This window comes from Acanthopagrus latus, chromosome 12 (genome assembly GCF_904848185.1).
Source record: "Acanthopagrus latus isolate v.2019 chromosome 12, fAcaLat1.1, whole genome shotgun sequence".
In the NCBI taxonomy this organism is placed as follows: Eukaryota; Metazoa; Chordata; class Actinopteri; order Spariformes; family Sparidae; genus Acanthopagrus; species Acanthopagrus latus.
The window spans coordinates 12,402,167-12,428,381 of NC_051050.1; the positions used below are offsets into that span (position 1 = coordinate 12,402,167).

At 45.7% G+C, this 26,215-nt stretch overlaps 1 protein-coding gene across 4 annotated transcripts in view; it reads right to left on the minus strand.

Moving 5' to 3' along the window:
* The window catches only part of sh2d3ca (SH2 domain containing 3Ca), a 59,555-nt gene extending 34,629 nt beyond the window's left edge, over positions 1–24,926 (minus strand). Inside the window, exons 1-4 of one of the 4 annotated variants that reach the window (XM_037117675.1) lie at positions 24,706–24,926; positions 23,130–23,399; positions 22,443–23,013; positions 18,615–18,654 (exon numbers count right to left, since the gene is read on the minus strand). In XM_037117675.1, coding sequence (XP_036973570.1) covers positions 18,615–18,654; positions 22,443–23,013; positions 23,130–23,399; positions 24,706–24,724 — 900 coding nt within the window. In that variant the 5' untranslated portion in view covers positions 24,725–24,926. Of the gene's footprint in view, positions 1–8,133; positions 8,340–18,614; positions 18,655–18,744; positions 19,316–20,633; positions 20,767–22,442; positions 23,014–23,129; positions 23,400–24,705 lie in introns of those variants that run through there. The other 3 variants (XM_037117679.1, XM_037117676.1, XM_037117677.1) reach the window with 3 other exon arrangements.
* Between the last annotated feature and the right edge of the window lie 1,289 nt (positions 24,927–26,215).

Consider the following 26,215-nt stretch of genomic DNA (forward strand, 5'->3'; position numbering starts at 1 on the left):
TTCTCTTCATTTAACTGCACTTTTCGGCATTCAAACCTCCATACAGGCCCAGGGACAGTCAGCCTGCCATCATTAGGATCCCTGTGAGGCGACGGCTGCTGTTATTTGGCGTGTTTTACCCAGCTCACATAATCCACAGATTCAGACTAATCTGCCAAATCAAACAACAAAAAATCTGATTTTGTAAGCAGCGCAGGGGAGAATTAAGCGGACTGTGTTTGCGGCGATTGTTCCATTGAGGCGAAAAGCATGGAAAGATGAAAAAGCTGAATGTAAATATTCACGAAGGCAATTACTTAAAGCCGTACTTCTTAAATGTTCAGAGAGAGAAGACGATAATTATAACACGAAGGGCATTTTCATCTCTAACCTGCAGGCAGGTGTTCTCTCAGTGTTCTTTCATTACTGGATGGTCGGATCGGTACTTGATCGTACTGAAATACTGAAAGAATACTTTATGGGTTTATGGGTATTCTTATGGGTTTATGTGCTTATGTTATTCTCTTTTAAAGCTGTCCTCGATCACGTCGAGAGAGAGAGAGAGAGAGAGAGAGAGAGAGAGAGAGCGAGCAGATGATTACATGAAGCACTGAGCTGGAAACCTCAGTGATCCTGGCCTGCAGCTACAAGTCATGATACGAGGAGACCGCTTTCGTTCTTTTGCATTTTTCACTTGTTTGAACGTTGAAGCACATTATGCGCTTGAGTTTGCTGAACCACGCAGTGCCCCGAAGACACATTTTCTACTCGACAGCCTGGCCATATTTATTTAAATTACAGTATTTATACCTGTTTTATTAATGCCACCACCTGGATGCTCTTGGGTCTATGAACTGATCTCATTTGAATGCTCAGAGTTAACCTTGCACAAGCGAACATTATTTGATGCAAAGGCTCACCGGACCATATGTCAACGCTGTCTGTTTAATCCGCATTTTATCTTTTAAAAGGAATCAAAGTACTCTTTCTACCTTTTGTACTAAGCTGCCTAATAGTGACCGGCAGCTGAAGAACCACTTAACTCTGAGTGTTCGCTCAACCTTCTCGGCCAAGATGGAGATTAAAAGGGAGCCCGAGCACAATGCATCAGAAGGACAAAGCACTGCTGAAGAATAAGACAGTGGTGAACTCTTCAGCACGCCGTGAAAGCCAACTTAACACTTCCTGTAGCTGCCTCAGTAAAAAGCCTTCGAGCAAAGTTGATATAGGCTTTGCTGCAATCTGGGCCTCGAGCCCCCGACACACAGAGGCAGGAGACACTGTTCTCTTTGCGTTAGTGGTGTCCAGGAGGAACAAACCCCACGGGGAGATGCGCTCAAGGAGCCCGTCCTCACTCGAAATCACAGGTCATAAAACACACTGACATCATCAGCTGTTTGATTCAAGCCTCAAAATCACTTGCTCATTCATAGCTGTGTGGCAATCAGCTGACCAATTTGCAGCCACACTTCCTTCCTCCACCTGAACCTCCTCTTTATGTCATATAGTCATTGGTACTGTTGGTTTAAGCTGGAACTTAACGTGCTAGTATTGGATCGTAATGTACTGGTATTGGACCGTAACACACTGGTACTGGATGGTAATGCACTGGCGCTGGATCGGTACTTGATCATACTGAAATCTGGATGGCAGAGGAAATTATTTTTACTTTCACTTGTGCGGTGTACGTCAGCTCTCTTTCACATTCCGAGGCAGGGGTTGCAGGATGTTACTGTAGCGCTGCAGAGCCTGTCAGGGAGGAGGCTGAGGTGGATGGCTGGGGCACGAAAAGGATGATATCTTTTTCACTGTGGCATCCCGTCTCCCTCAAGCAGTTGCAGAAATGTTTGTTTCTTTAAACCGTGACCACAAAATCTTTCCGGTGCGAATAACCAAACCTCAACCACAGAGGTGACGGATTACTTGGATTTTTCGCACCAAGGAGTTGTCGCCAAAGCAAAAGAGAGGTTGCAACTGTCACACCAGCGTGTGTAAATTAGTTAATCTGAGGAATTAATGATTGATTATGCCGTCTTAAACTAATCCTTCTCCCCAGCTAATACCAAAACTATAATGCTTCAACATGTCCACTATCAACCAGAAACTAAACTGTAAGATTTCGACGCTGGGTATAATCCAGACAACCGAAAAGAACATCTGAGAACGGAGAAATGTGACTGAAGAACAAAGTCACGGGACGGGTTTGGGGCGCCGCGCACACATGGTCATACGCGCATGAAAAGTGCAGATATGTGGCTGTCACATACAAACACACATGCAGGATTGTTCCTCATTACTGCCAAAAACATCACAGAGCTCTAATGAGGATACGGACCCTGGAACAAGGCAATTTAAGCACACACACACACACACACACACACATGCACAAACACACGCACGCACAGCTGCCCTTCACACTATGAGCCCGAGGGTGTGACAGGCAGGCACGCCAGAAGAGGATTTGTGGTGAAAAGCTTTGGGGAGGAGGGCGAGAGGGAGAGAGAGATAGGAGGAGTGGAGAAGAGGAGATTACATGGTGAATATTTCAATACTAAAACACACCAATTGGCTTGGGCTCCGTTCGCCTGGACAGACAAACACACACACACACACACGCACACGTACGCACACACACACACACACACACACACACACACACACACACACACACACACACACACACATAAAGGCATTAGCAGGGCCATATCTCCTACAGCTAGCTTAGCACTGACGTGGGGTGATGGGTAAAGCTAATACGAAACCGCGGTTGTTGCCCCCCTGGGGGTTGTGACGGACTAGCTGATTGCTGGTTAACCTGCTGTGACCGACTGTGCGGACCAAAACCAACCGAGCTCTCTCCCCTCTTCCAATTCAAGAAAATGTAAAGACCATCAGGCATCAGTGAGAGTAGGTCCAGCAACAAAACAATATTTTGTGCCTGTGAAGCTTATAACTTCAAAGTGCAGACTGCGTAGAGGTACACTGTATAGATGAGGCACTATAGAAAGAACATGTCACCAAAGGTATCAGTTCAGTCGCTGTTATTAAACCGCAACCTGCTCTGAGGAATAGAGCGATGGCAGGACGCACAGGAGGGACATCAGTCCAATAAAGCTTGCCGGTTTTAATATGTATGATGTATTTGCCGCTGGATTCCTTGACAAAATCATCCGGCTGCGTTTAATAACTGGAGTTCCCTGGAGTTGATGATCTGACCTCTTCGTATCTCTATGGCTCAATATCTTCAGCTTTTACGCTTTTAAAAAAATGTGGGAATTTATCTGTTTATTGTCAATCAACAACAATGATCAATGATTCAAAACCTCAGGCAAAGCTCTGAACAGACAAGGAAAGCCTGTGTTTTTACTTACTCGGATCGACTCTAGTGCTTAATCAGCACCTCATTTGCATTTACTCCCCGCATGTCTCTTCAGGTTCTATAACAAGAAGATCCTCCTTGCTGTCACAGGAGTCCCTCGTTTACTGTGAAATAAAGTGATCGGGACGTCTCTGTGGCAGGAGGCACAACAACGCTGGGATGCGCGGGGACCCAGGGTGGGAATTCCCCGCTAATTTTCAGCATTCAAATTCGGTGATCAAAATGAAATGCAGAAATTGTCAATCATTATATTCATCTATGCCTTTATGATGCATTCAGGTGCATGTCTCAACTTCTGAAAATCTACATCGCTTAGCACGGCAAAGGATCTGTGCGCCCACAGGGACGTCGCGATGCGTTCAAGTGGACCGCATAAGAAATGTAAATGACAGTTGTCAGGGCATAATAGTCTGAGGCTAACCATAGCACAGCTGCCGGTGCTGTAAAACTTATGAAATTGAAAACTGAACCTAAACATGACCTTTAAATTGAAAGTCAAATCGAACATTGGATTTGGAGAATAGCGACACCCTTAGATTTTATAGCCATTTACTGTCTTATTCCACAGTATGAGATCAAACCACACAAGTCATCAGAAGGGACTAAAATTAGGAGGATTGCATCCAAAATGTTGCATTACTGCCAACAACAGGGTTTAAAATAAGACTTATTTTTTTTACCACTCTAAATATCAGTTTAAAGAAAAAGAAAAAGAAAGGAAAGTTCTTCCCAACAGGTCATTTGACTCTCTGTTATCCATCTCTGATAACTCAATCTATGCTTTGGGAGGGAATCCTCTTTCAGCAGCCCTTTCACTTCCTTTCCAGTGATTTCCACGATTGCCTTACAATGTATAAAAATGTTGTGCACTGAATCGCTGGGATTTGTTTCCTCAAGCAGAAACTTGGTTAGCAGGGCACGGCACTGGAAGGCAGAGAGGTGCCATGTTGCGAGGTTGGAGGTCGACGAGCAATGTTCCAGATACAGCCAGGCCGCGGGAACGCTAAAGGACAGAGGGGCCGGCTGCTGGCTGGCATGACGGCCGCCACATGCTGGTCGGGTCAGCAGGGAACGAGGCTACAGAGCCGAGTGGCACAGAGAGAGTAGGAGGGAGGGAGGGAGGGAGAGAGGGAGGGAGGAAGGAGGTGGAAGGAGGGGGAAAGTGGCTCGCAGAAAAAAAAGGATTAACTTCAAAAACAATCAGATTGAAGCACGGGGGTGGGGGGGTGTAGCACTGTGTGTGTGTGCGTGTGTGTGTGTGTGTGTGTGTGTGTCCATGCATGTGTGTGTGGCTTTTTTTCTAGGGGCTCACAGGGGCTTTTACCACTGCAGGAGTCCAGTGGACAGTTACATTGTCCCAGTTACAGAAGATATGCTGGAAGCACTGGGTCGAATGCAGACACAATGGTTAAGCTGGATGGGTGTCTGTGTGTGTGTGTGTGTGTGTGTGTGTGTGTGTGTGTGTGTGTGTGTGTGTGTGTGTGTGTGTGTGTGTGTGTGTGTGTGTGTGTGTGTGAGCTCATAGTTAGCATACTGCAGTCTAGACCGGGGGATCAAGTGTAATCTCTGTCCACTGATACAGCTGATGAGCTGAGGTCACACATCGCGGTCGCTGTATCAACATCATCTCTGTGTCACTGCAAATTCAGACATTTGACCCATTTTGCAGCGATTATGGTTGCTTTACACTCATATCTGTTGTTGTTGTTTTTTTTGTGAGTGCAGAAAGAGAAAACTTTTTTTCTGTAGTGAAAGCAGTTTTTCCCTCTGTGGTCGTTGACCACTAACGACCTGCGTGAACACGACAGTCTGCAGTCATTAGTGGCGCAGGGAAAGCAAAGAGATTCACTGTGAGCAATTACTCTCACTGCATCATGAAAAACACATAATTTTGAACGTCTATTTTAGTTTTTGTGGGGGGAAAGTGTTACTGGCAAACGCCAGCCAGATGTTGTCCTCTGGGTTTATCGTGAAGTATCTGGGATACGTCTTTATAATCTTATCTTATCAGGGACAAATGACAGATGATGCGGCTTCAGCGCGGGCAGCGACAGAGTGGCTGTTAAAAAACGTGACTTATTCAGAGCCCAAGCGATATCGGAGTTTTGGTGCTGATAACAGCACGAGGGAGTCAAAATTCAGATATCCATACATAACCGCGATACACACACGTTTTGCAACAATCCCTCAAGTGTGGTTATCAAACACATGGACAAAGATAAATAACAGAGGCAGACTGATGTCTAATGTTTGACTAACCTCACCTTTCTTGCTTATCATTTGCATTAGCGTGATATCTTTGCACGCAGTTGGCTTTCGGGGGAAAAGGGATGGGGTATGTGTCGTCTCTGACGTTACAGACTTTTCTATTCAAATGGCTTTAAACGCACAACATGCAACTCCTACCGCTAAGTGGCTCTCTGTCAAAACAAAAGATGCTGGCATGTGATTCTGCTCTGATGCTCTGCGCAGAGCTCAGAGATTACAAGTTTGGGATTAATAAATAGGTTAATCTTCACCCCTGTTTATCAACCTGACTGCAGCAGCGATCCAAATTTCTCTGGGTTTGAACACTGTCGGAAACATCTGGGATAATGTAAGTACACAACTCAACAAAATATAAAACAAGTCGTTGTTTTTAGACATTTTGATGCAGAACTAAAACTGTGCTTTGTCTCCTCTCTATAATGTCTCTGAGCTGTCAGTCGGGTTCCACTTTTTACTCTCGCCGCTGGTTCCCCTGAGAGTTCACAGCATCACACACAGGCCGGGCAGGAGAGACCCTCATGCTGTCAGATCAACGGCCACTAAATCACAAGTTGCCGGTATATAAGAGAAAAGCAATACCGGTTTAAATACTCTATCAAATGGTTTCCCTCCCCTTGGAGGCACAGAAAAAAAAAGCCTCATCGTGACACTGAACGTGCAGATCGAGTAATGATTAAAGCATCACTTCACTGTTTGGGTTACGTGACACAGTATTGTGCTTGACGGGCTATGTTTAATTAGAATGGATTCGAGGGGGGATCAATATTAGTCTGCAGACGAAATCAAACTGTTTGTAAACAACCCCGAGTTGCGGGGAATTAAGTCATTTATTTTATTTACAAAAGAAATGCTCCCACTTAACTCTAACCATTCAGCAACTGCTAATTAATTTACCCCCCCGCCTGCATGCTCACACACACACACACACACACACACATTCAGCAACCACAACCACCACTACACAGGAGCCCCATGACAGATTCAATTAAAACAACTTGAAGCACTTCACTCGACACAAAAGCAGATGCCTCGAAAAACATTGAAAAAAAGAGAGCCAAGACTCATTCGCTCTGCCCGCGTCTCACGAGATGAATGATTGATTTGAGAACAACAAAACAACCCCGATGACGCCGACCGTCCCGGTCAGTCGTCACACTGGACGAGGTTGGGACACGCCGGCACCTGACGTCAGGATTACCGCCCTGAAACACGGCTGAACCGCGCTTACAAACACGACTCTGTGGCTTTAGAGTAAAGAACATAATTATAACAACAGAGTCAGCTGCAAACAACGTGGCAGGGGGAAGGGAAGAGGAGAGGAGAGAAGAGAAGAGAAGAGAAGAGAAGAGAAGAGAAGAGAAGAGAAGAGAAGAGAAGAGAAGAGAAGAGAAGAGAAACTTCTACATGACTACAACCACTTCAGTCCAGCACTGTAACATAGCCCCAGGCAATAATATCTTTTGGTTACTCATAGTACTATTTCCCATTATCTCATCTATTAACCACCCCCTATGTATTCTCTTCTTTTCTCATTTCTTTCTTTCTTATCACTCGACTCCCACTAGGAAGTCTCATTTTGGGTCATATTCTACAAACTTAAAGGTGCACTGTGTGGTTTTGGGTAAAAAAAATTTTACTCTTCATTGACTTCATTGATTTTCTTCTCATATACATACTGAATAAACACACTCTCTTCGTTTTCATGACTGATAAAACGTAATAAACTAACTGACCTTAAAGGCAAACACAGTTTCATACTGTTTTTACTGCGTACCATATTTTCCCCAGAGAACAAAATTCTGAGTTTGAATGTCTTTTTCCAAAACTACGTAGTGCCCCTTTAAAACAAAACCTGATTTTGCTGCTCCCTGAAAAGTTGGCATATTCAAAACACAAACATCAAGGATCAGAACACAACAGACACAGAACCACACACGAAATACACGGTGGGTGTCATTTTTGTACCCGGGAATAAGGTCAGATATTAGGTTTCGAGCAGGAAGCCAGAATTAGACAAAAGTAAAACTGACACCGTTCACTTCCCTCGACTGTACCCTTCACACACTCCTCTCTCTCATACACAAGCCACAAACACACACACGCAATTTCTCTTTTCCCCTCTCCTCCCTCACCATTTCCCTCTATCTCTCTCTCTGGTTCCAAGCAGTCCATCTGACACCCAAGTCCTGTACAGCATCTATGATATCATCAGTCTGCCAGCTACGGAGCAGAGCAGGCTGACATTCAACCGGCTGCCGGGACAGAGAGGAGCCGACAGTGAGGCGCACACGGGACGAAACATGCAAACACACACACACACACACACACACACACACACACACGTGCATGGAAAAAAATGCGCCAAATGTAAAGGAAAACTTAGATGGCGTGCGAGATCAGGACGCATGCATGCCTGGCAATGACACAAAAAGCACTCTGTAACACACATACCAGGAAGCACAGGCTCTAACACACACACGCACACTGGCACAAGGATGCTCACTCACCTGCACCTGCATGAAAGATCCCCGGTAGAAGCAGCACGCTGCAGCCGACAGGGCACTCCACAGACTACACCTCTCCGTCATGGTGGGCACACACCTTCCTCTGCTCCCCTTTTTTTCCTAAAAACCTCCTTTTCCTCTACTTCACCTCACTCCTCTGCGTCCTCTCCTGTCCTCTTCTTCCTCTCCACCCCACCCCAGGGTGTCCGATCAGAAACCCCCACCCCCCCCCGGTCTCTGGGCTAAGCTTGTCCCACCCCTGCCAGCCTCCTTTGCCTGGCTAACAGCCCTTCAACATAGTGGCACCACTACAAAACCCGGGGCTGCGAGCTACACAGCTAACACACCACAGCTATAGCTTGCAAGCAGCTGCTGGTGACCACATCAGCTACTAGCCTACGAGCGAGCCGCTAACAGCTGGTCCTGATAACAGCGAGTGATATTACAGCTCCTGACATCCCGGCTCCTTCTGCCCCGCACCGGCTTCTTGTCGCTTCTGCTCTCGCTGCTCTCTCTCCCTCTCACTGCACTTGCTGCGCTTCACGCGGCTGCTAGGGATTACCTCATTGCTTGCTGATGAAAGGAGTGTGGGTGGGGGGAGGGCGGACCAGAGGGAGGGAGGGAGGGAGAGAGAGGGAGGGTGGGTGGGTTAGGTGGGAGGGATGGATGGATGGAGGGAGGGAGGGAGGTGACGGGGGGGTGAACGCTAGCAGGCACAGGCAGAGAGGAGAAGTGCTGTCGAATCGCAGGCAGAAAAAAAAACAAAAAAAAAACCCAACCCACCCACCCTCCTCCTCCTCCCGACGACCCCCGCCTCAGCGCTGAGACAATGCTGACACGGGGGCGAGGGGGGTGATGAGGGGGAGGAGGGGGGCGGCAAGGGATGATGGAGGGAGTAAAACACGGGGGAAAGTGAGAAAAGATGGGTGGAGGGATAATTAAAAGATGAGATGATGAATGAAGAAGATGCTCGTGGAAGGAAGAGAGAGGAGGAGGAGGAGGAGGAGGAGGAGGAGGAGGAGGAGGAGAAGGAGGAGGAGGAGTGCAGCCTCCCAAAGGAATCTAACCTTTCTTTTGCCATGAAAGGAACCCAACAGGGGTCCCCTTACACACACACACACACACACACACACACACACAGGCTTGAATGCAAATTCACACCTTTTATTCCACCTTCAAGTCGACACACACACACACTCACCACCACATATTACTAGAGGTAGCTGCAGAGCTTTTGGGTTCCTGTGGTGGAATAATGGTGAGAGAAATGTTATCCTTCTGTGTGTGTATGTGTGTGTGTGTGCGTGTATGTGTGCGCATGCATGTGTGTGTGCGTGCATGTGTGTGCGTGTCGCTGAATATAATGATGTGTCTCTAAAAAGCCACGCAGACTGCAGCTAGACAGCTCATTATAAGCTGAAACACACAGGCAGGTGTTTCAAGGATAACACGGCGTGATACGCACCGGCCCATTTCACACACACACACACACACACACACACCCACACACACACATACACACACTGGCACACATACCGGCAGGCAGGGAGATGTCAGGAGGGGTGGGGCTCTGTCTCCAGAGGGCCAGAGTGAGTGACATCATTGAGGACGCTTCACCATAGCAACACTGCGAGGAGCCTTGACAGCATCCAAAATTCTGACACTGCATTTAGCCGGGTCTGCACCACTGCGGGGAGGTGTAACGTAACAGGGAAGATGTAGCCAGGGAAGGAGAGGAAATATGCAACACATCAGGTCACACAAAAACACCACAGCTCTGCCTTTTTTTCTTATTCTGTCTCTGCGGCCCGCAAACGTCAGATGATGCGAGTAATCACTTTGCTAATCTGCCTCTCGAATGCATGCTAGTGGGTCAAGGGCGGAAGGGGGAAAAGGGCCGCCAGATAAGGCGCCACAAGACACAGGGTGGATTCATTAACTGCAGCATCTCCTCTTAATGTAATCTCAAACCATCCAGCGCTGGATTAGACAGATTACACAGCGGGGACACAAATAATCTCATAAGAGGGGCCCTGTGCTTTCCTTCCCTCAATCCTCTGTAATGCCACGCCAAAACAATCGCAACGTACGGCGCGTTACATCTGGCTGCTGCGCCACACACAAACACACACACACACGACCTAAAATGCATGCTGGGGAGGGGGAAACATATGTGACAATATGATGGATGCTGAGTTTAAAACATATATGTGGGGGCGAGAGCTACGAGCATTAAAATTGGCAATATCAGAGGGGCACTCCCCAGTCGGACAGGTCATAATGAAAATGCATCTCTGTGTAAGGCGCATTAGCTTGAAGCCATTCCACAAAATGATTTTATTTTTTATTTTTTTAAAAGAATATAGCTTTTTACATTATACCTCCAACTGTTTTGTTTTGTACAAGTGAAACAAGAGGAGCCCCGTCCCCTCGCAGTGTTGAAGCGACGCTCTCGCCCGTGTTTCCACGTGTCATCCCGCATCCTCAGATGAGTTACGTCAAACAGATATCAAAAGGCTGCCGCGGCGGGGAGCTGCGACGACAAAGCGAGGCAACACAATCACCCCGAACTGAGTCACGACGTCTTCTTTGAAAATACTCGATACAGAGAGCAAAAAACAAAAAACAATATGTTGCGCTGTGCACTGTGATATAACACTCCAGGGTTGATATCCTGGTGCAACAGCAGCTCGCTATTTTTACTCCTCTTTCCCTTCCATCTTTTACTCTAAGACGGAGAAGAACTATGTCTTGATACGTGCATGTGATGATTTCCACCGTGAGCTGTCTTGAAGGCATCTACTGCCCTCTGACTCCTGTTTCCAATGCTCACATGCTTTCACTGACGGGCAGATCCGTGTCATGGGAACAAACCCTCCTTGGGTGACTCTTGAAACAAGAAACATGGCAGATGGGAAGCTTGTTCACGTCTGGCTATCGTCTACAGGCTGTTTCAAAGACGAGGGCAAAAAGATTGCATTTCAGATTATCAGAATGTGACTGCAGCTAAATAGATTGTTGCATTATTATTTTCTGGCTACATCACCAACCCGTGCTATCATAAACATTATTATATATGATCAGTATATCATTATTCAACCAACCCAGCGGTCTACAGATGTGATCATACTGTCTGTCATCATGACAAACACAAGCATAAACAGACTTCATTATGGAGATATACTGTGTATCTGGCGGCGTGTCATAATGCACACCTTCACTGCTCCGCATCGTTTCAGATGCTTGGATGTAATAGACTGAACTCTCCACAGGTTAAAAGAAAAATGGTCTTGGACTTTTTGCCATTTTGTGCCTTTGGGAAGACTAAAGAGGCTCATACGTCAGTGTCTTGTGCACTTCATTACCCTTATTCCCTCTCTTGCTCGTTTTCCTTTTATTGCCTCGGCCTCACTTTGTTTCCACACTTGCTCCCCTTTAAATTCTTTCGCATCCTCAGTCAGAAAACGTGCATATGGGTACTCCTCCCTCCGTTTTCTTCAATTTCTTCACCCGCTGCTTTTCCTCCACTACTACTACTGTTATCCATTCTTTGAACCGATCGTCAGCACTCCCTAAACTCCCTCTACGCTCTATCGAATCCAGCCTCTCTCCAACCTTTCTTATCGCCGCGCTCCTCCCCTCCCTCTCCCTCCTTATCCAGACCTCTCATCACCAACCTCCTCCTCGCTCTGATCCCCTGTCTTTACCTCCCGTCTCTCCTCTGTCCTTCCCTTCTCCTCCACGGCCGTCCCTCCACCTTCCCCTTCCTTCCCAGACCTCTATCTCTACATCTCCTCCCCTGCTTGGAGGCGGTCTCCGGTTAAATATTAATTAGTGAGCCCCATCCCGCAGGCTGATAGGGAGCACAATGGAGAATCCCTGCATGTGCCTGCGAGCATCCCACTAATGAAAGGAGTGTGTGCGTGTGTGTGTGTGTGTGCGCGTGCGAGAGAGAGACACAAGTAGAACGAGTGTAAGGGAGTAAAATGTGCATGTGTGAGGGATGAAAAGAGACACAGAGGGAAGATTAGGTGAACACACATATCTTTATGTGTGTCTACGTGTGCACACGTGTGCGTCTAAAAACAAAGGCCGGGCTCCGCTGGGGGTTAGGACGGTACAGCTAATGATGTGTGTGTGTGTGTGTGTGTGTGTGTGTGTGTGTGTGTGTGTGTGTGTGTGTTTGATTGTCATCAGTGTGTTTTCACAGGACGGACCGCCATTCACCGACTGGTTAATCCGTATCGAACCAGCAGATACGCGTTTCAAAGCCCGTTTGAAGCCACCGGCCTGCAATAATGATGCAGCGAGATGAAGAGGACTGCTGGAAGAGCTGTGCGACTTTGTCCACACAGACGTGTTTAAGGGAAAAAAAAAAAAAAAAAAGATTAATTTAGGTGTGAAATAGCGCAATTAAAAATCAGCTGTCCTGCTTTAATCGTATTAAAATGAGTTAACCTGAGACGAGTGTGTTGCTGGAGCAACTAGACTCTTCTCCGGCAGTGTGTAATACTGTTTCAGACAGATCAATGTGTCATTATTCTCTACCCCGGGTATTTCTTTGTGGCAGGAGCGTGTCGACCTTGAAGAAGGTGGACAAAATGACTGAAATACCTGAGACTATAATAGCTCTGCCTTGAATATCAGAGCCTTTCCCTCTCTGACACTCAAAGGGAAGTGTTTTGTGAGGCTGCAGTTTGCGTCCTTCAGTGTCGTGGACACTGGTCCTCTTTGTTGATGCAGCTTTCCTGTATTTCACATGCAATATTAGGAGTTTTGAGACTCCTCTCTTTACCGTATCACATATCATTTCAGTTTTTTATGACTTTGGCACCAGGACTCCAGGCAGTGTGCTGTAAATCATCACTACAAAGACAGCTATACAATGAGTCATATTAAGCTGAAAACCAATTAGCAAAGTGTGCTTGCTGATAGTCAGCACGACAGCTTCAGGGATGACAATATCGTGCAGTCCGCTACTTCGATTCAAACTACACAACTGTCAGACATTTTGTAGATGATGATGGTGCCCGGAGGATAATTCCCCCTGACTTTGGTAATCCTATAGCACCGTCCTCTGCAGTAGAGGTATTCACCTCTTCAGTGAAATACCTGAACATTAACTACGACAGATCAACTGCAACAAAAATGTGTAACAGACGTTCATGGTCTCCAGAGGATGAAGCCAGCTGACTTTGATGATCACCTGTCTTTGCCTCAATGCTACCATGAGATTAGTCTAGTATAGTCTCAGCGGTACAGCGCTTCAGAAAGGTCTGGCTGCAGTCGTTTTTCACTCTGCAATAGGGGGAAAACACCTCTCCGGCTTGTTTGCATTTCTTAAACCAATCACAATCATCTTGGGCGGCAACGATGGCCCCCTTCAAGGAAAGTGTCATTTGGGTACTTGTTTCAGTGGAACATTTGCACTAAGGAGGAGAACTCTGCCAATGAAATGGCTAAAACCCTCACAATTTAACAGGTAACAGCTTGTAAACTGTTTGCACTTGTACCGTTGTATCTTGTATCTAACAAGTGAAATCTGGATACTGAGTAGGACGTGGAGACTTGTTCATTCATCATGCATCTTCCATATTGCGGGGCCCAAAGAGCACGCGCACTGGAGACTTTGGCCGAAAAAAAGGCAGCTAACTTCCAGTTTAGCGTCCGGCTAACTTCAACAGTGATTGTATGTCTCTGTGGATCTTCCAGACTTTGACTGGACCCAATGGCTCAAATCATGATTGTGTGGGATGCTGCTTTCACAGTGTAAGCTTCTGGAGAAAAGTTTTTGGGCCCTGGTGCATCATGTGATGTTGTAATGACACGGGTTTGCCACTACAAAAATGGTCTTCAAAGCCTGTTTGTGGGAGCTTGGTACCATTAGCGACCAGGGTAAGGGAGGCCTCACTGGCCATTTTCAGGCCGCCGGCTGCTTGCTCTGTGGAGACAGGGGATTTCGAAAACACTAACAAGCAGATAGCAAAAGGGAGGAGAATGCTGACCAAAACCCACTAGTTTATACCCAAAGACTAATGAGTAAATGTTCTTATAATCATATGCTAAACTAAGATGGCACACATTACCAGCTATCACTGTCATTATTAGCTCAAACTGCTTGGGAAAAAAGATTTATGTGCAGCAATGGAAGACTCTATCCTGTATCTAGGGTCAAATCTAAGTCATATTTTTCAGATGACTATGTGTAGCGAAAATGTGTATTGGCATATCTGGGGCTTTTTTTTTTTTTTTTGGTGACCTAATTAATCTTATTCTCGTAACAGTCCAGGATAGAAAACAGCCCTCCAGTTTACACTCTGTATGAACTGTGTGTGTGTCTGTGCCAGTGAAGGAACAGTAACCGACGACTTTCCAGGGGTGTGTGACCGAGGGCCTGACAGTTTACACCCCCTCTCATTTACAGAGGCGCCACAATAATTCAATCTACTGTAATAGGCACGCACACATGCACACACACGCACACAGAGACACACCAACATGCGCCCACGGGGCACTGCCTTGATTTAATCAGGCAGCTCACAGACACCGATTTTTGGGAAATTCAAACCATTCGCATAATCAAACATGCAATAACGCACAGACACACAGCTGAGCCCCTTCTCACACACACACACACACACACACACACACACACACACACACACACACACACACACACACACACTGATTTTTGTGTCGTGTGCCAGATATACGTTAATAAACCTTATATGAACCAACCCCCCTCCTGCCTCTCCTGTCACAGCGGCACCAAACCACTTAATGAGACGGGAGACAAAGCAGGGCCGGGCTGCAGGCGAAAGAACAAACGCACACAATCACTAGAACAAGCAGCCACACACACTCAAACTGAGAGATTAGCTGCTTAATAAAACAGCGTGGTCAGGCCTGTTTTCGTTTGGTTTTTTTTGGGTTTTTTTCAAACCAACCCAAACCCTTTTAAAACGTTTTTTTTGTTGTAGTTTTTTTTTCTTTTTTTTTTTTTTTTTTACATCTTTCACTAAAAGTCACGAAAACAAACACAGCAGATATTGCTTGACCAGGCGTGCGTCCACGTGATATATTAATAATGACGGATATTTTATTAAAAGTCTGAAAGATGAACATATTCCCCTCAAAGCCTCGTGCTCCTTTTTCTCACTGATTGCTTATTTTCTTTGAGCATATTCAGATCATCTCAGTTTGCCTCTCTTTGTCTCCTTCTCATTTTCATATATATATATATTTTGATAACACGTATTTGAGTCAGAAAGTGTACACGTGTCTGAGCGTGCACACGTGACACACCGGGATTGAGTCACTGGCCTGGTCTCTCTACCATCATAACAGGGAGCACTGAGGCCTGCTCCTGATTTAAACATCAGCTGTCATAAATGTTTCAGAGAAATGGAAGGCGATGGAGGGATTGCTGGCAGCTTTCAGTGGGTGGGTGGGGCGGTGGGTGGTGATGGGAGGGGCTGTTGTGGCGAGAGAGGGAAACAAATTTGGGTGACAAAACACGGAGGAGGTTCGAAGAAAAGCATACAGTTGGTGTTTAAAAACGAAAGTAGCAGTTATGGGGGCAACCTGTAGTGCAAGTAATATGGAACCATGCCGGTAAATTATAAGAGCAGTAATCGCAACGCTCAGTTCAGACTAATCACTCACAAAGTGACTGACAGGCCTTTTCAAGCTGAGTTTCTACGCAGTGTTTTTATGGCAGAGGCGAGTCACCTCGCCTGAAATAAAGACCACATCGCCAACTTCATAAAAAATTCATACATTCTTTTGTGAAATGATGCATAAACCTTCATGGATAAAGAGCAGAAACACTGGGTCACCCCATTTTTACCTGGTGTTAAAGGTCCCGTATGGTATAAAAGTGAGATTTCCATGTCATTTCTCATTATAAAGCAGATCTAGGTGCTGTTTAATACTGTTAAAAGTTTCAGAACGCTCGATCTGCAGACAGCCCGTATTCTCCATTTGCAAGCTGTGTCTTCAAGACGTCTGTAAGATTGTCATGTCGCAACTATACAGTCACAACTCACAGCAATGTCCCAAATACGGCTGTGGTTGCAAAATCACTGGCATTGCTGATGTAGAAACACGCAGATAATCCATCCATCCATCCGTTGTCTGTAACCGCTTTATCCCTTTAACAGAACCAGAGACCTTTCGATCACTAGCCGACCCGCTCTACCCTGCTGAGCTACAGCCGCCCCCAAGCAGATAGCGCAAGGTGTAAATGCATCATAAGTGGATTGTGATCGGATCAGCCTGACCATGTCTAGAGGTAGTCTAGAAATAATGATTTAGATTAAGAAATAACTGCGTGGGCAACAGTGTGCATTGTGCTCATCTGTGCAGCTGTTCTGCTATTAACAAAGCACATCATTGAGGCCCCATCATGTCACAGAATAGCCACAAGCCGGCACTATGACGCGCCAGTGAAGTGCTGGGTGATAGAAAATCCTCTCAGAAGCATTTCATAAATCATACAACTGGGCTACAAAATCAAGTATCACAACATCTTCGACGAAATGCCACAATATCGATACATTTAACCCCATTGTAGGGATGATTACTGGTACCTTCACAAAATATTAACACAATAAGATTTTATCAATATCAGTAATGTGGAAATAATGACTAAGTGGGTAAAGACAAATATTCAGTCTCATATTACAATAAAGATATAAGTATAATATATTACCCAGCGTGACAAACTGACACAATATATTTTCATTCAAAAAAAAGGAATAACTCAATGCTTTTCAGGAACTAGGAGTTTCGCGAAGTCTATTAAGTTTCCAAAAATGTCTTTAGCGAGTCTGCGGCTGATTTGCCGTCACCTCAAATTACTCGCACACAGGTTTTGCAATGTAAGACAAACCAGCCCCAGACTCCCTTTAAAAAAAAAAAAGTTTTATTGAGTTAAGGGAAACTTTGGTGGACGGCTTACCACTAAGACTGCTGGGCAACAGCTGAATGGTTTTATAAATGTTTTCTGATGCTGTCAAAAGTTTTGTTGACACCGGCGGTAAAACAAGTCTGTAATCTCAGTTATGAGCAACTTGCAAAAAAAAAAAAAAAAAATACAGACATCTGTGTTCAAACTCTTTGATTAAAACTGCAACTGTGATCAAACTTTATGAGGTCACAAACTATTTACACGCTGCCTCCGACATTCTAACAAGGGAGGCAGTGTTGTGGGATTTAACTTCAGTCAATTTGTTGTGGTCGGGGGGCGGAGAGGAGTCGGATTTATTTGTTTTACAAAAGAAATGCAGGTCAGGGTCATACGAGAGGGCTTTTACCACCTTGCCGGTGATGGAAAATCAATAAATAAACAGATCCCAAGAGCTCGACAGCTCCCCTTAGTCTTTTTCCTTCCCTCCCTCCTTTTCTTCTTTCCTTTTCCTCTTCACTTTCTCGCTCTCACTTCCCACTTTTAGCTCTTTACGTGTTGTTGTTACACATTATGCACGAAGCCCTATCATCAATAACCAAGGTCATGAAACAGCTCCACGTGCTCCCTGTTCTTCGGCAGCTCGAGTGTATGGCCCCACCTGCTGGCTGCAGCGCACACCGACAGCACCGACATTAGCACCCCCTCACTCCGAATTCAATTAGCTAAATGGCAGACTGAATTAGGTTAAATGCAGAGTGAGCCTGCCGAAGTGAGCGTAACTGTTGAAGACTCGGGGCTAATAATCGGTAATAATTACCTCTGAGCGCCCACAATAAAAAATCTAATTCAGCGATGTGGGAGGCAGACGAGCAAATTCAATCTGAGATGCTCACCGAGGCCCAAAAACTGCAACTCATATCTGCTGGCATCTCAGTTATTACACGTGTGTCACGGCCAGAAAGAGACACGGTGATGAAAAGGTAAAAATTCTAGATTATTATGGCAGTAAGAGGCTGAAAAGTGCACATGAAAGGCACAGTTCACCCTAAAATAATGATGATAGGACATTTTCCCGTTACATGTCAGGGTTATGTGTCCACCTTGATTGTTTTGGTGTGAGTTTTGGAGGGGTCGCTGTCGAGATGTCTGCCCTCTCTAGAAGAGAGCGAGCAGACACATGCTTCCTTTTGCACTCTGGCACAGAGAGGAAACAGTTCCTACATGAATCTGCTCACGACAAGGCCTGTGGATTATCTCCAGTGACCGGGTTAAGATTTCTGGAAAAGAGACACTGCTAAAGTGAGATTTTCACATTTATTTTTGGAGGAGATTAGCTCCATTATAATCAAGACAGGGCAGGCATTTTTACAGCTGACATCTCCAAAACTTGGCGTAGTCACACCAAAACAATCTTGATCGATAAACTGCAGTGCAGGTAAGAGGTGAGATGATTGACTGGCAGACTGGCAGGTGATTTTGTAGTGAATGGCCGCTTTAGTCCGGTCGTGCCACACATTCACATTTGACACAGACACAGTAGAAGATGACAGGACGCACAGAGATGCACACTTACCTGGACGTATTCCGCCTGGCTCTGCACCGGGTCCATGTGGCTGCGGAAACAGGAAGCAAATGCAGTTGAAACGGGCGAGAATGTTAGTTGATGTCTGAGCAGCAAAAATCCTGTAACCCTCTTCACCCACCCATGGACTTTTCTGTTTGATCTGGCGTTGTAACAGGTGTAGCGCATGTTACCGCGGACAAGAGGCATGCCTGTATTCCCATGACCTCTCCAGTGTCTAACATGCTGTTTCACTTGAGCTTTGTGGAAAAAAAAAAAAAAAAAACAGACAGGAAACAAGCCCCAAGTGAGAAAAACCAAGATTGGTGAATATGGAGCTCAAACCTCTCGGGCACCATAACTCACACTTTAATGCTCGTGATGGATCCGGATCAAGTGTCGGGGACCCCGCTGTGCTGAAGTCTTGGGAGCCGCGCTGAGGGTTCTTGCCGCGCAGCTTTGTGGTACAGAGCGAGCGTGAGCTAAAGGGGCAATTACACCCCAAGACAAGCTTCAAGATCAATCGGCGCAGCTCCCGATTGCGCGGCAGGTCTCGTAGGGCCCAGAGCGAAGCCGTGTTACACATGACCACAGAGAGGCCAGATCAAAGGGGCCCATCATGGCAGCGGGCTCGGGAATGTTAATAGGTCCCATGGCAGAGGAGCTCTACATTCCCCTCCCGAGCTGCTCCTGTGCTTAAGCCTTTTGAATGAAAAAAATAAAAAATAAAAAAAATAGCTGAACAAATGTGGAATATGCCTTCTGTTTACGCTCTGAAGTTGCATAAAATAGTTCAGATTGTTTTTTATTCTCACAAGTTAGCTTTGTATTAATAATAATAAGTATTCTAGATGCCAAAACAACTGCTCCACATGATCTTATGTAAACTCCCCTGCAGCTGTTTTATCACTGCAGCAAGCAGTCAAATAATGTTTCACGACAAAAACAAGGAGGTTTTTTGAATTTGTTGCAACCGGCAAGCAGCACACTAAGCACCACTACAGGGGCTGTATGAAACACTTAGACTTCGACTGACACCTTATGAGCTGACTGTTATATTTGACTTTAATCCATACTGAAACTCTGATTCTATTATAACCATTCTGCTGCACGCCTACGCTTGTCCGCTATGCACAAGCAGCCAGAAATAGAAGGAAGATGTGCAGACATGCTATCTGTGCTTAGATGATTACCGATTTACCTGCTGGCTGACAGTGGAGTGTCACAGACATAGCTGAACCGGCAAATATGTTGTCCAGTATGTACTGATATGGTGTCATTTGTAGTTATTAAATGCCCACAAATGTTTACTGTAGTCTGTTGTCAAACTGTGAATTCTCCTGCCTCTGGTACACATCTTTGTCACAAGTGTTTGTTCATTGCGAGGAAAATGTGTTGCTAACTGCTGATATATCAATATTAGTACTTTTCACTCCTTAATATCGGTATTGGTTGGGCTCCAGTAATGAAAAGCATCAAATCTACACATTTGAAATGCTGAAACTAGGAAACTTCCATGTAGTTCTGAGGAATTACAAGATTAAGACTCTTCATTGTATATATATGACTGAATAAACTGAATAAACAGACTGACCTTAGAGAACAACACAATGTCAGACTGTTTATGAGTGGTGGACCCTGCCACCTTTCTAGCTTCAAACAGTGTTCTGGGGATCTTATTTTCCCCCGAGAACAGCTTGTTTACTCACTCATGGAAAACGTAAATATTTCTCAGTTCGTATTATTACCTCATTAATGTTGTAAATATTTCAGTTTCTTCTCCAAAACTACACAGCGCCCCTATGACCCATTAATTGACTAATAGTCTCAGCTCTAGTTAAAACACGAGTTAACACAGAGGGCATCAGTTTACAAATTAGTGTCCAACAAGGGAGCTGACGAGCTTCGCCCCATGTGGCACCAAGAGGCAAAAGACCGAACCCCACAATCACACCAGCTGAGCTGACACACACACACACACACACACACACACACACCGTGACACTGTGCAATTTCAGAGCCAGAACTTACCAGCCACCAAAGGCTCCGCCAACACAGCCTGAGAATGAGGACTGAAATTGGAATTTTTTCCAGAAAGGCGGGCAGACCGAGGCGTTGAAGTTGAGGGGCCGCGGAGTGGACGGCGTGGGGAGAACAGAGAGGGACGGACGGTGTGGATGTGTGGGAGCTGTGATTTAAGGCGCAGCGCTGTTTGATGTGCCCACACTGGACCTCACCGCGCCGTACAGCTGGATTTCCCACGGTCCCCGGCCTGAACTAATGGGCTGATGCTGCGCGCTCGCACGCGCGCCCCTGCGCACACGCACGCACACACGCGGTGCAAATTCCACTGTAACGTGATACGCGCGCTCTGCTGTCATGCACAGGATACTCGAGACACAGAGAGCTTGGCATGTCATGGGAAAGAAGCGAGGAGGAAGAGGAGGAGGAGGAGGAGAGGAGCACCTACACTTCTTCTTCAACAAACTTCTGTCTTTGCGGTTGAAGCTTCCCTCTTCGTAATGAAACGCACACAATGAGCGCATAGAAGGCGTGTGTGTGTGTGTGTGTGTGTGTGTGTGTGTGTGTGTGTGTGTGTGTGTGTGTGTGTGTGTGTGTGTCGGGCTCCCGCGTGTCAGAGAAACAGATCGATGCAAAAATAACAAAAAAAAAAGAGAAGAAAAAATAAACATCACAACAGCAGCAACGGCGGCTCTGCAGCGGCAGCTGATCAATAGCAGGGATCGATGTTACCTGCAGCCTTTACCAAGTGGAGTAATGAGAGCTGTTATCTCCTCACCTCACACCCATCGCCTCAGAAGAGTCCTGTCCACAGCACAGAGGCGGCACCAGTTGTGAAGTGTGATCCCTCTAAACTTCCCCGAGAGCTCTGCGGCCCCTCTGGCTTACACCCAGAGCAGGGCCGCATTCATCTGTTGTGAGGGGCCCGGGGCGAGGCTGCAAAGCTGAGCCCCCTTAAACCCACCTTTCATTCACCCACCTCAGATCTACCCAGCCGTGAGACAAGTACTGAGATACCGCGCTGAGGTAAAAATGCCGACACAACTGTGAATTACAAGTGTGAAAATCTACTAAGTGCTTAAAGTTAATTAACATTTCTGCAGAAGAAGAATACTCTGTCTGATGCATTAATGTTCAAGCAGCCTTTCGCTAATGCAGCTGGTCGAGGTAGAGCTAGTTTTAATAGCTTTATACAGCCTGGAGTTCAGTAGTTTAGTTCAACAATTCAAAGAGAAGGTTTCACTTCCCACAAAGAGTCAGAAGACAAATCTAAAAGGTGAATCTAAATCTTTCCCTTTTGTCAAATTAAACCTCTTAGTTTCTTACACATTTATAAAGGCATGTATAGAGGGGAAGTCTCCCTTGAGTGGAAATGCCAGCAACTTTGAGAAATGTGACGAGTGGCCCCAACTCCACTCAAGCTAAAAAAGTTGGAAATAACTCATTTAATCTTCATCAGCTTTGGACTTCATCAGTTATCATCATCATATCATCATTACCTTCACCCAGCTACTGCCCGCTTCAACATGATTGGACGATACCACACAGGCTACAAACAGATTGCAAATGGAAACGCTTCCAATGCCAAAATCATTGTACAGATGACCAGCTATTTAAAACGCATAGCCTGCAATCATGAGCTCACGGATTTCATTCAAGCTTTGAGTGTTTCTGTGTGACCCACACATAGTTTGATTTAAACTTTCACTAGCCTTGTGTATACCAAGAAGATCTGGGTCAGCCCCCCCCCCCAATCAGTAAAAAGAGTGAAAGTGAACTGTTCACATCAAAGACAATTTATGAAAGATAAATAATTACCAGTAAATGTTGTTAGAGCTTTGCTTTCCTCTGTCTGCTCCTGCTGTCAGATTATTGCTCTCAGCCTCCCCCTTTGGTTCTGACACAGGTCCGGACTCTCTCCCATCACACTCTATCCCATCACTCTCTATCCCGTCACACTCTATCCCATCACACTCTATCCCATCATCCTCCTGAGTCTCATCGATCTCCTGGCTGAGTGGAGGTGATGAAGTCTCCTCGGGCTTCGAGCCTGCGCGTGCCTGAGCGACACTCTGCTCGTCATGAGTCTCTGGTTGCAGTGCAGAACTTGAGCCACCAGATGGCGACACATCCTCACAGGCAGCTGTGGGTCCTGAGACGGGGTTTTGAGTGCTTGTTGCGTTTGTCTCAGGTGTAGGTACAGGCTGGGTCTTGGGATCAGGGGGAGAGTCTCGTCCGAGACCAGAGTCAGCTTTAACTTCATCCGTAGGCACTTTGGATGACACAAGTGTGACCCTCAGGGGCGCGGGGTCTTGGTTCCCTGCAGGTCGCTGACTTTGACTTCTGCTGATGCTGCTTTTGTCTTTACTCTTCTTGCTGCAGGAGCCTCCTACAGAAGAGGGTGAAAAAGCAGAAAAGGCCATGGAGCAGCAGAGAAAAACAGACGTTCCACTTCCTACCATGCCAAAGTGTCCAAAGTGCATCAACCAACTTCTGACGCTTTACCTTTACTACTCTTGTCTCTCCGCTTCATCAGCAGCCGTGGCAGCGTACCCATGTGTGTATAGCTCTCACTGGAGCGGACATAGCTGGCGGTGCGAGGGCGCATGGCACCCATGTCGTCCACCGTTGCCTCAACAATCGGAGCCAGGACGGCCCCGGCGCCACCGTCGGTGCCATCTCCTGCTCCAGACTTGGATGGTGAGGACTTAGAGTCTGATTTCTCAGTGGAGCGGCGGAAAGAGAGGTTGGTGAGGCTACCAAACCACTTGAAACCTTGAGAGGTTGAACAGAAAGAAGCAGAGAGGATAATTACGTGGCAAGAAAACTATGATGCTGATCCATGTGGCTGGACGTCAGTCTGTCTTGTATGTCTCTTTCGTTTGGGTTTCTGTACTCACTGTGCCTCCCCATCCTCATGCCAAAGCTCATTTGGATTTTTAAAACTATAACTACAGTTCATGAGTATGGAGTACAGTTTGTTTTTCAATACTCTCATTTACCTCTTTTTTATCAAAAGAAATTTTTTTCAGCAGTTGACAAATACTCAAAAGCTAAAACAAGTCAGTATTGGATTGCTAATATTGCTCTGTGTCTGCTAGATGTGTAAAACAGGCAACTGTTTGCTAAGAACTATCAAAACAACTGTATAAGTTAGGTTTATGTGTCAGATGTCGTGATTCCAGCTTGCTCTGCTGCCCCATGTGGCACAAAGTAAAAAATGCAGCTTTAATAAACAAGTTCCCCCCTCTCTGCCCAGCTGTCACAGCAGAAATCCCCTTTGCAGACCAACTATGTGCATGTGAATGTGTGTGTGTGTGTATGAGTGTGTAGGTACATATGGTCCTGCTTGGTAGTCCCTTCAACAGAACATTTGTTATTTGTACCTATAGTGTAGAGGTTTTTAAAATGGGAGGCCCTGTTGATGAAAGTGTAAAAAAAAAAATATGTATGTAAGTAAAAAGGAAGAGCCTGAATGTGTGTGATTTTGTTAAAAAGATAGTTCACAGGTAGTCAAACTTTACTGCTTTTCCCACTTTCCCAGAGTCAGAAACTGATAAATATCTTCAGATAGATCTTTTTAAATGTATTTGAGGAGTTTGAGTTTATGTCAGCCAACAATAACAGTCCGTCTTGGCTCATTTGCTGAGTGTCTATTAGATCAAATAACATAATAATGATCCCAGAGACATCCAGGAATTGAGCAAAACTAAATAAGCTTTAGTAAATAAACTTTTTCCACGCTTTGTCTGATTAAGGGCCCACAGTCTAAGATTTCAAAAAGCCCTGACGTTATGAACATAAATACAATATCGTAAACACTTGATAATGTCATTGACTCAAACACAAGTCAAACCAGGCGTTGTGAATATCCTCTGTTTATGGTTGTGCAGGTCATTTCAGCTTCAACTTGATATTTGCATGTCATAATGATAAAGACGCTGCAAAACTGGCATCTGACACTCGGCAGCGGTTCACCAAACTGTGCCCACACCAGTTGACTCAACGTGCAAACACAAATGCAGCTGGTCTAAACACACACACACACACACACACACACACACACACACACGCTACTCACTCAGTTTCCGTAGGCTCATGCTGTGGCTGCAGTGTGCGTGAAAAAGATCGGCTGCAGGTGGGTGATGGATGGATCATCTGAGAGGGGACGCAGCAGAACAGAGAAGGGGAGCCCGGTGGGGAGGATCACTTCTTGCTGAAGAGGAGAAACCACAGTTCCTCTCTGTGGGTGAGACACTGCACACAACTTTGCATGTGTGAGGGAGCGATGAGAGGCAGCGACAGGGGCAGGGCGGGCCGCGGCACTTCCTGTGCAAAGCCGAGGGGACCAATGGTAAGAGGAAATGAAAAAGATGCGATGAGATGACAGGAGTAAAAATATGAATATGAAACACGGGGGTGTTGATGAGAGGGAACAAAAGCTGATAAACAGAGGCGCAGATTGGCGACTTTGTCCCACTGACACACAAAGCAGGTTATAAACTCATCCAGAGCTAATGATAACTATGACCTTTGATATCATTTATTATTTCCTTCCAGCCAGGAGTCCTTTAATCTTCCCGATACTGCTTGTATACAAAGTTAATGTTTGATTCTCTGTCTCACATAATGTTGCTGCACACTGAGGCATCATGAGGCGATACTTACACTTTACTAGACTTTACTAAGAATTGAATAAATGTGCAAGCATAAATATGTGGTGAGCTTGGCATGTTGCTGTGTGTTAGCATGTCTCTGTTCACTGCAAGACATCCTGCAGAGCACCCTGAATTTCTGTGAATGTGGGTGAGAGTTACACCGGATATCTACCCTGCCTCAAGGTTATGTTCTTTTTTCTTGCTCTTTCACGTCAGGCAGCACTTATGAATGTGTTAATTTCTGTTTCCACAGGATGTAAGTATTGCAATCAAAGGTGTTCACGTGCTGGTGCATCATTTGGCATTATTATTATTATTAGAGGATTATTAGAGGATAACTTAACCGATTTTAGGAATTAAAGTATGTTTGCTGGTCCTGGGGAGCACTATTTCACAACTGAAACATTAGAACAAATCCTTTTGTGAGTTCAAAGGTTACAAAGTCATTCAGTGGCTGAGTGGCATTGTGGGTAATGTAGGCACCAGGTGTTGAAAAGCAGTACACTGTGAGGCTCATGATGAACAGCTTGGGAAACAAACGAAAATCAATATGCCAGAGATATCGACTTCACATTCCACGCATTCTTCTTCCTTTTCAAAACCTGGTGCCTACATTACCCATAATGCAACCTAGCCACTGAGTGATATCACTGGAGGCAATCTGTAAAACTAACATAGCTTCACCCAGATGCACAAAAGGCTTTTTTTCTACATATGCAGTAGTACTCCCCAAGACGTCTAAACACACTAAGTTTAAGGCCAACAACGTTTTGGCACTTGGGACCTTCATCAGGTTATCTTACAGGCGAGCTGTCTTAAGTAGGCTTGTGTACTCGCGAGGCCCCGATCAGGCCAGACCGCAGACGTACATTCCTCAAAATATGGACATGTCTTCAAAAAGTTGCGTAAGACATCGAGAATATTTCAATACAA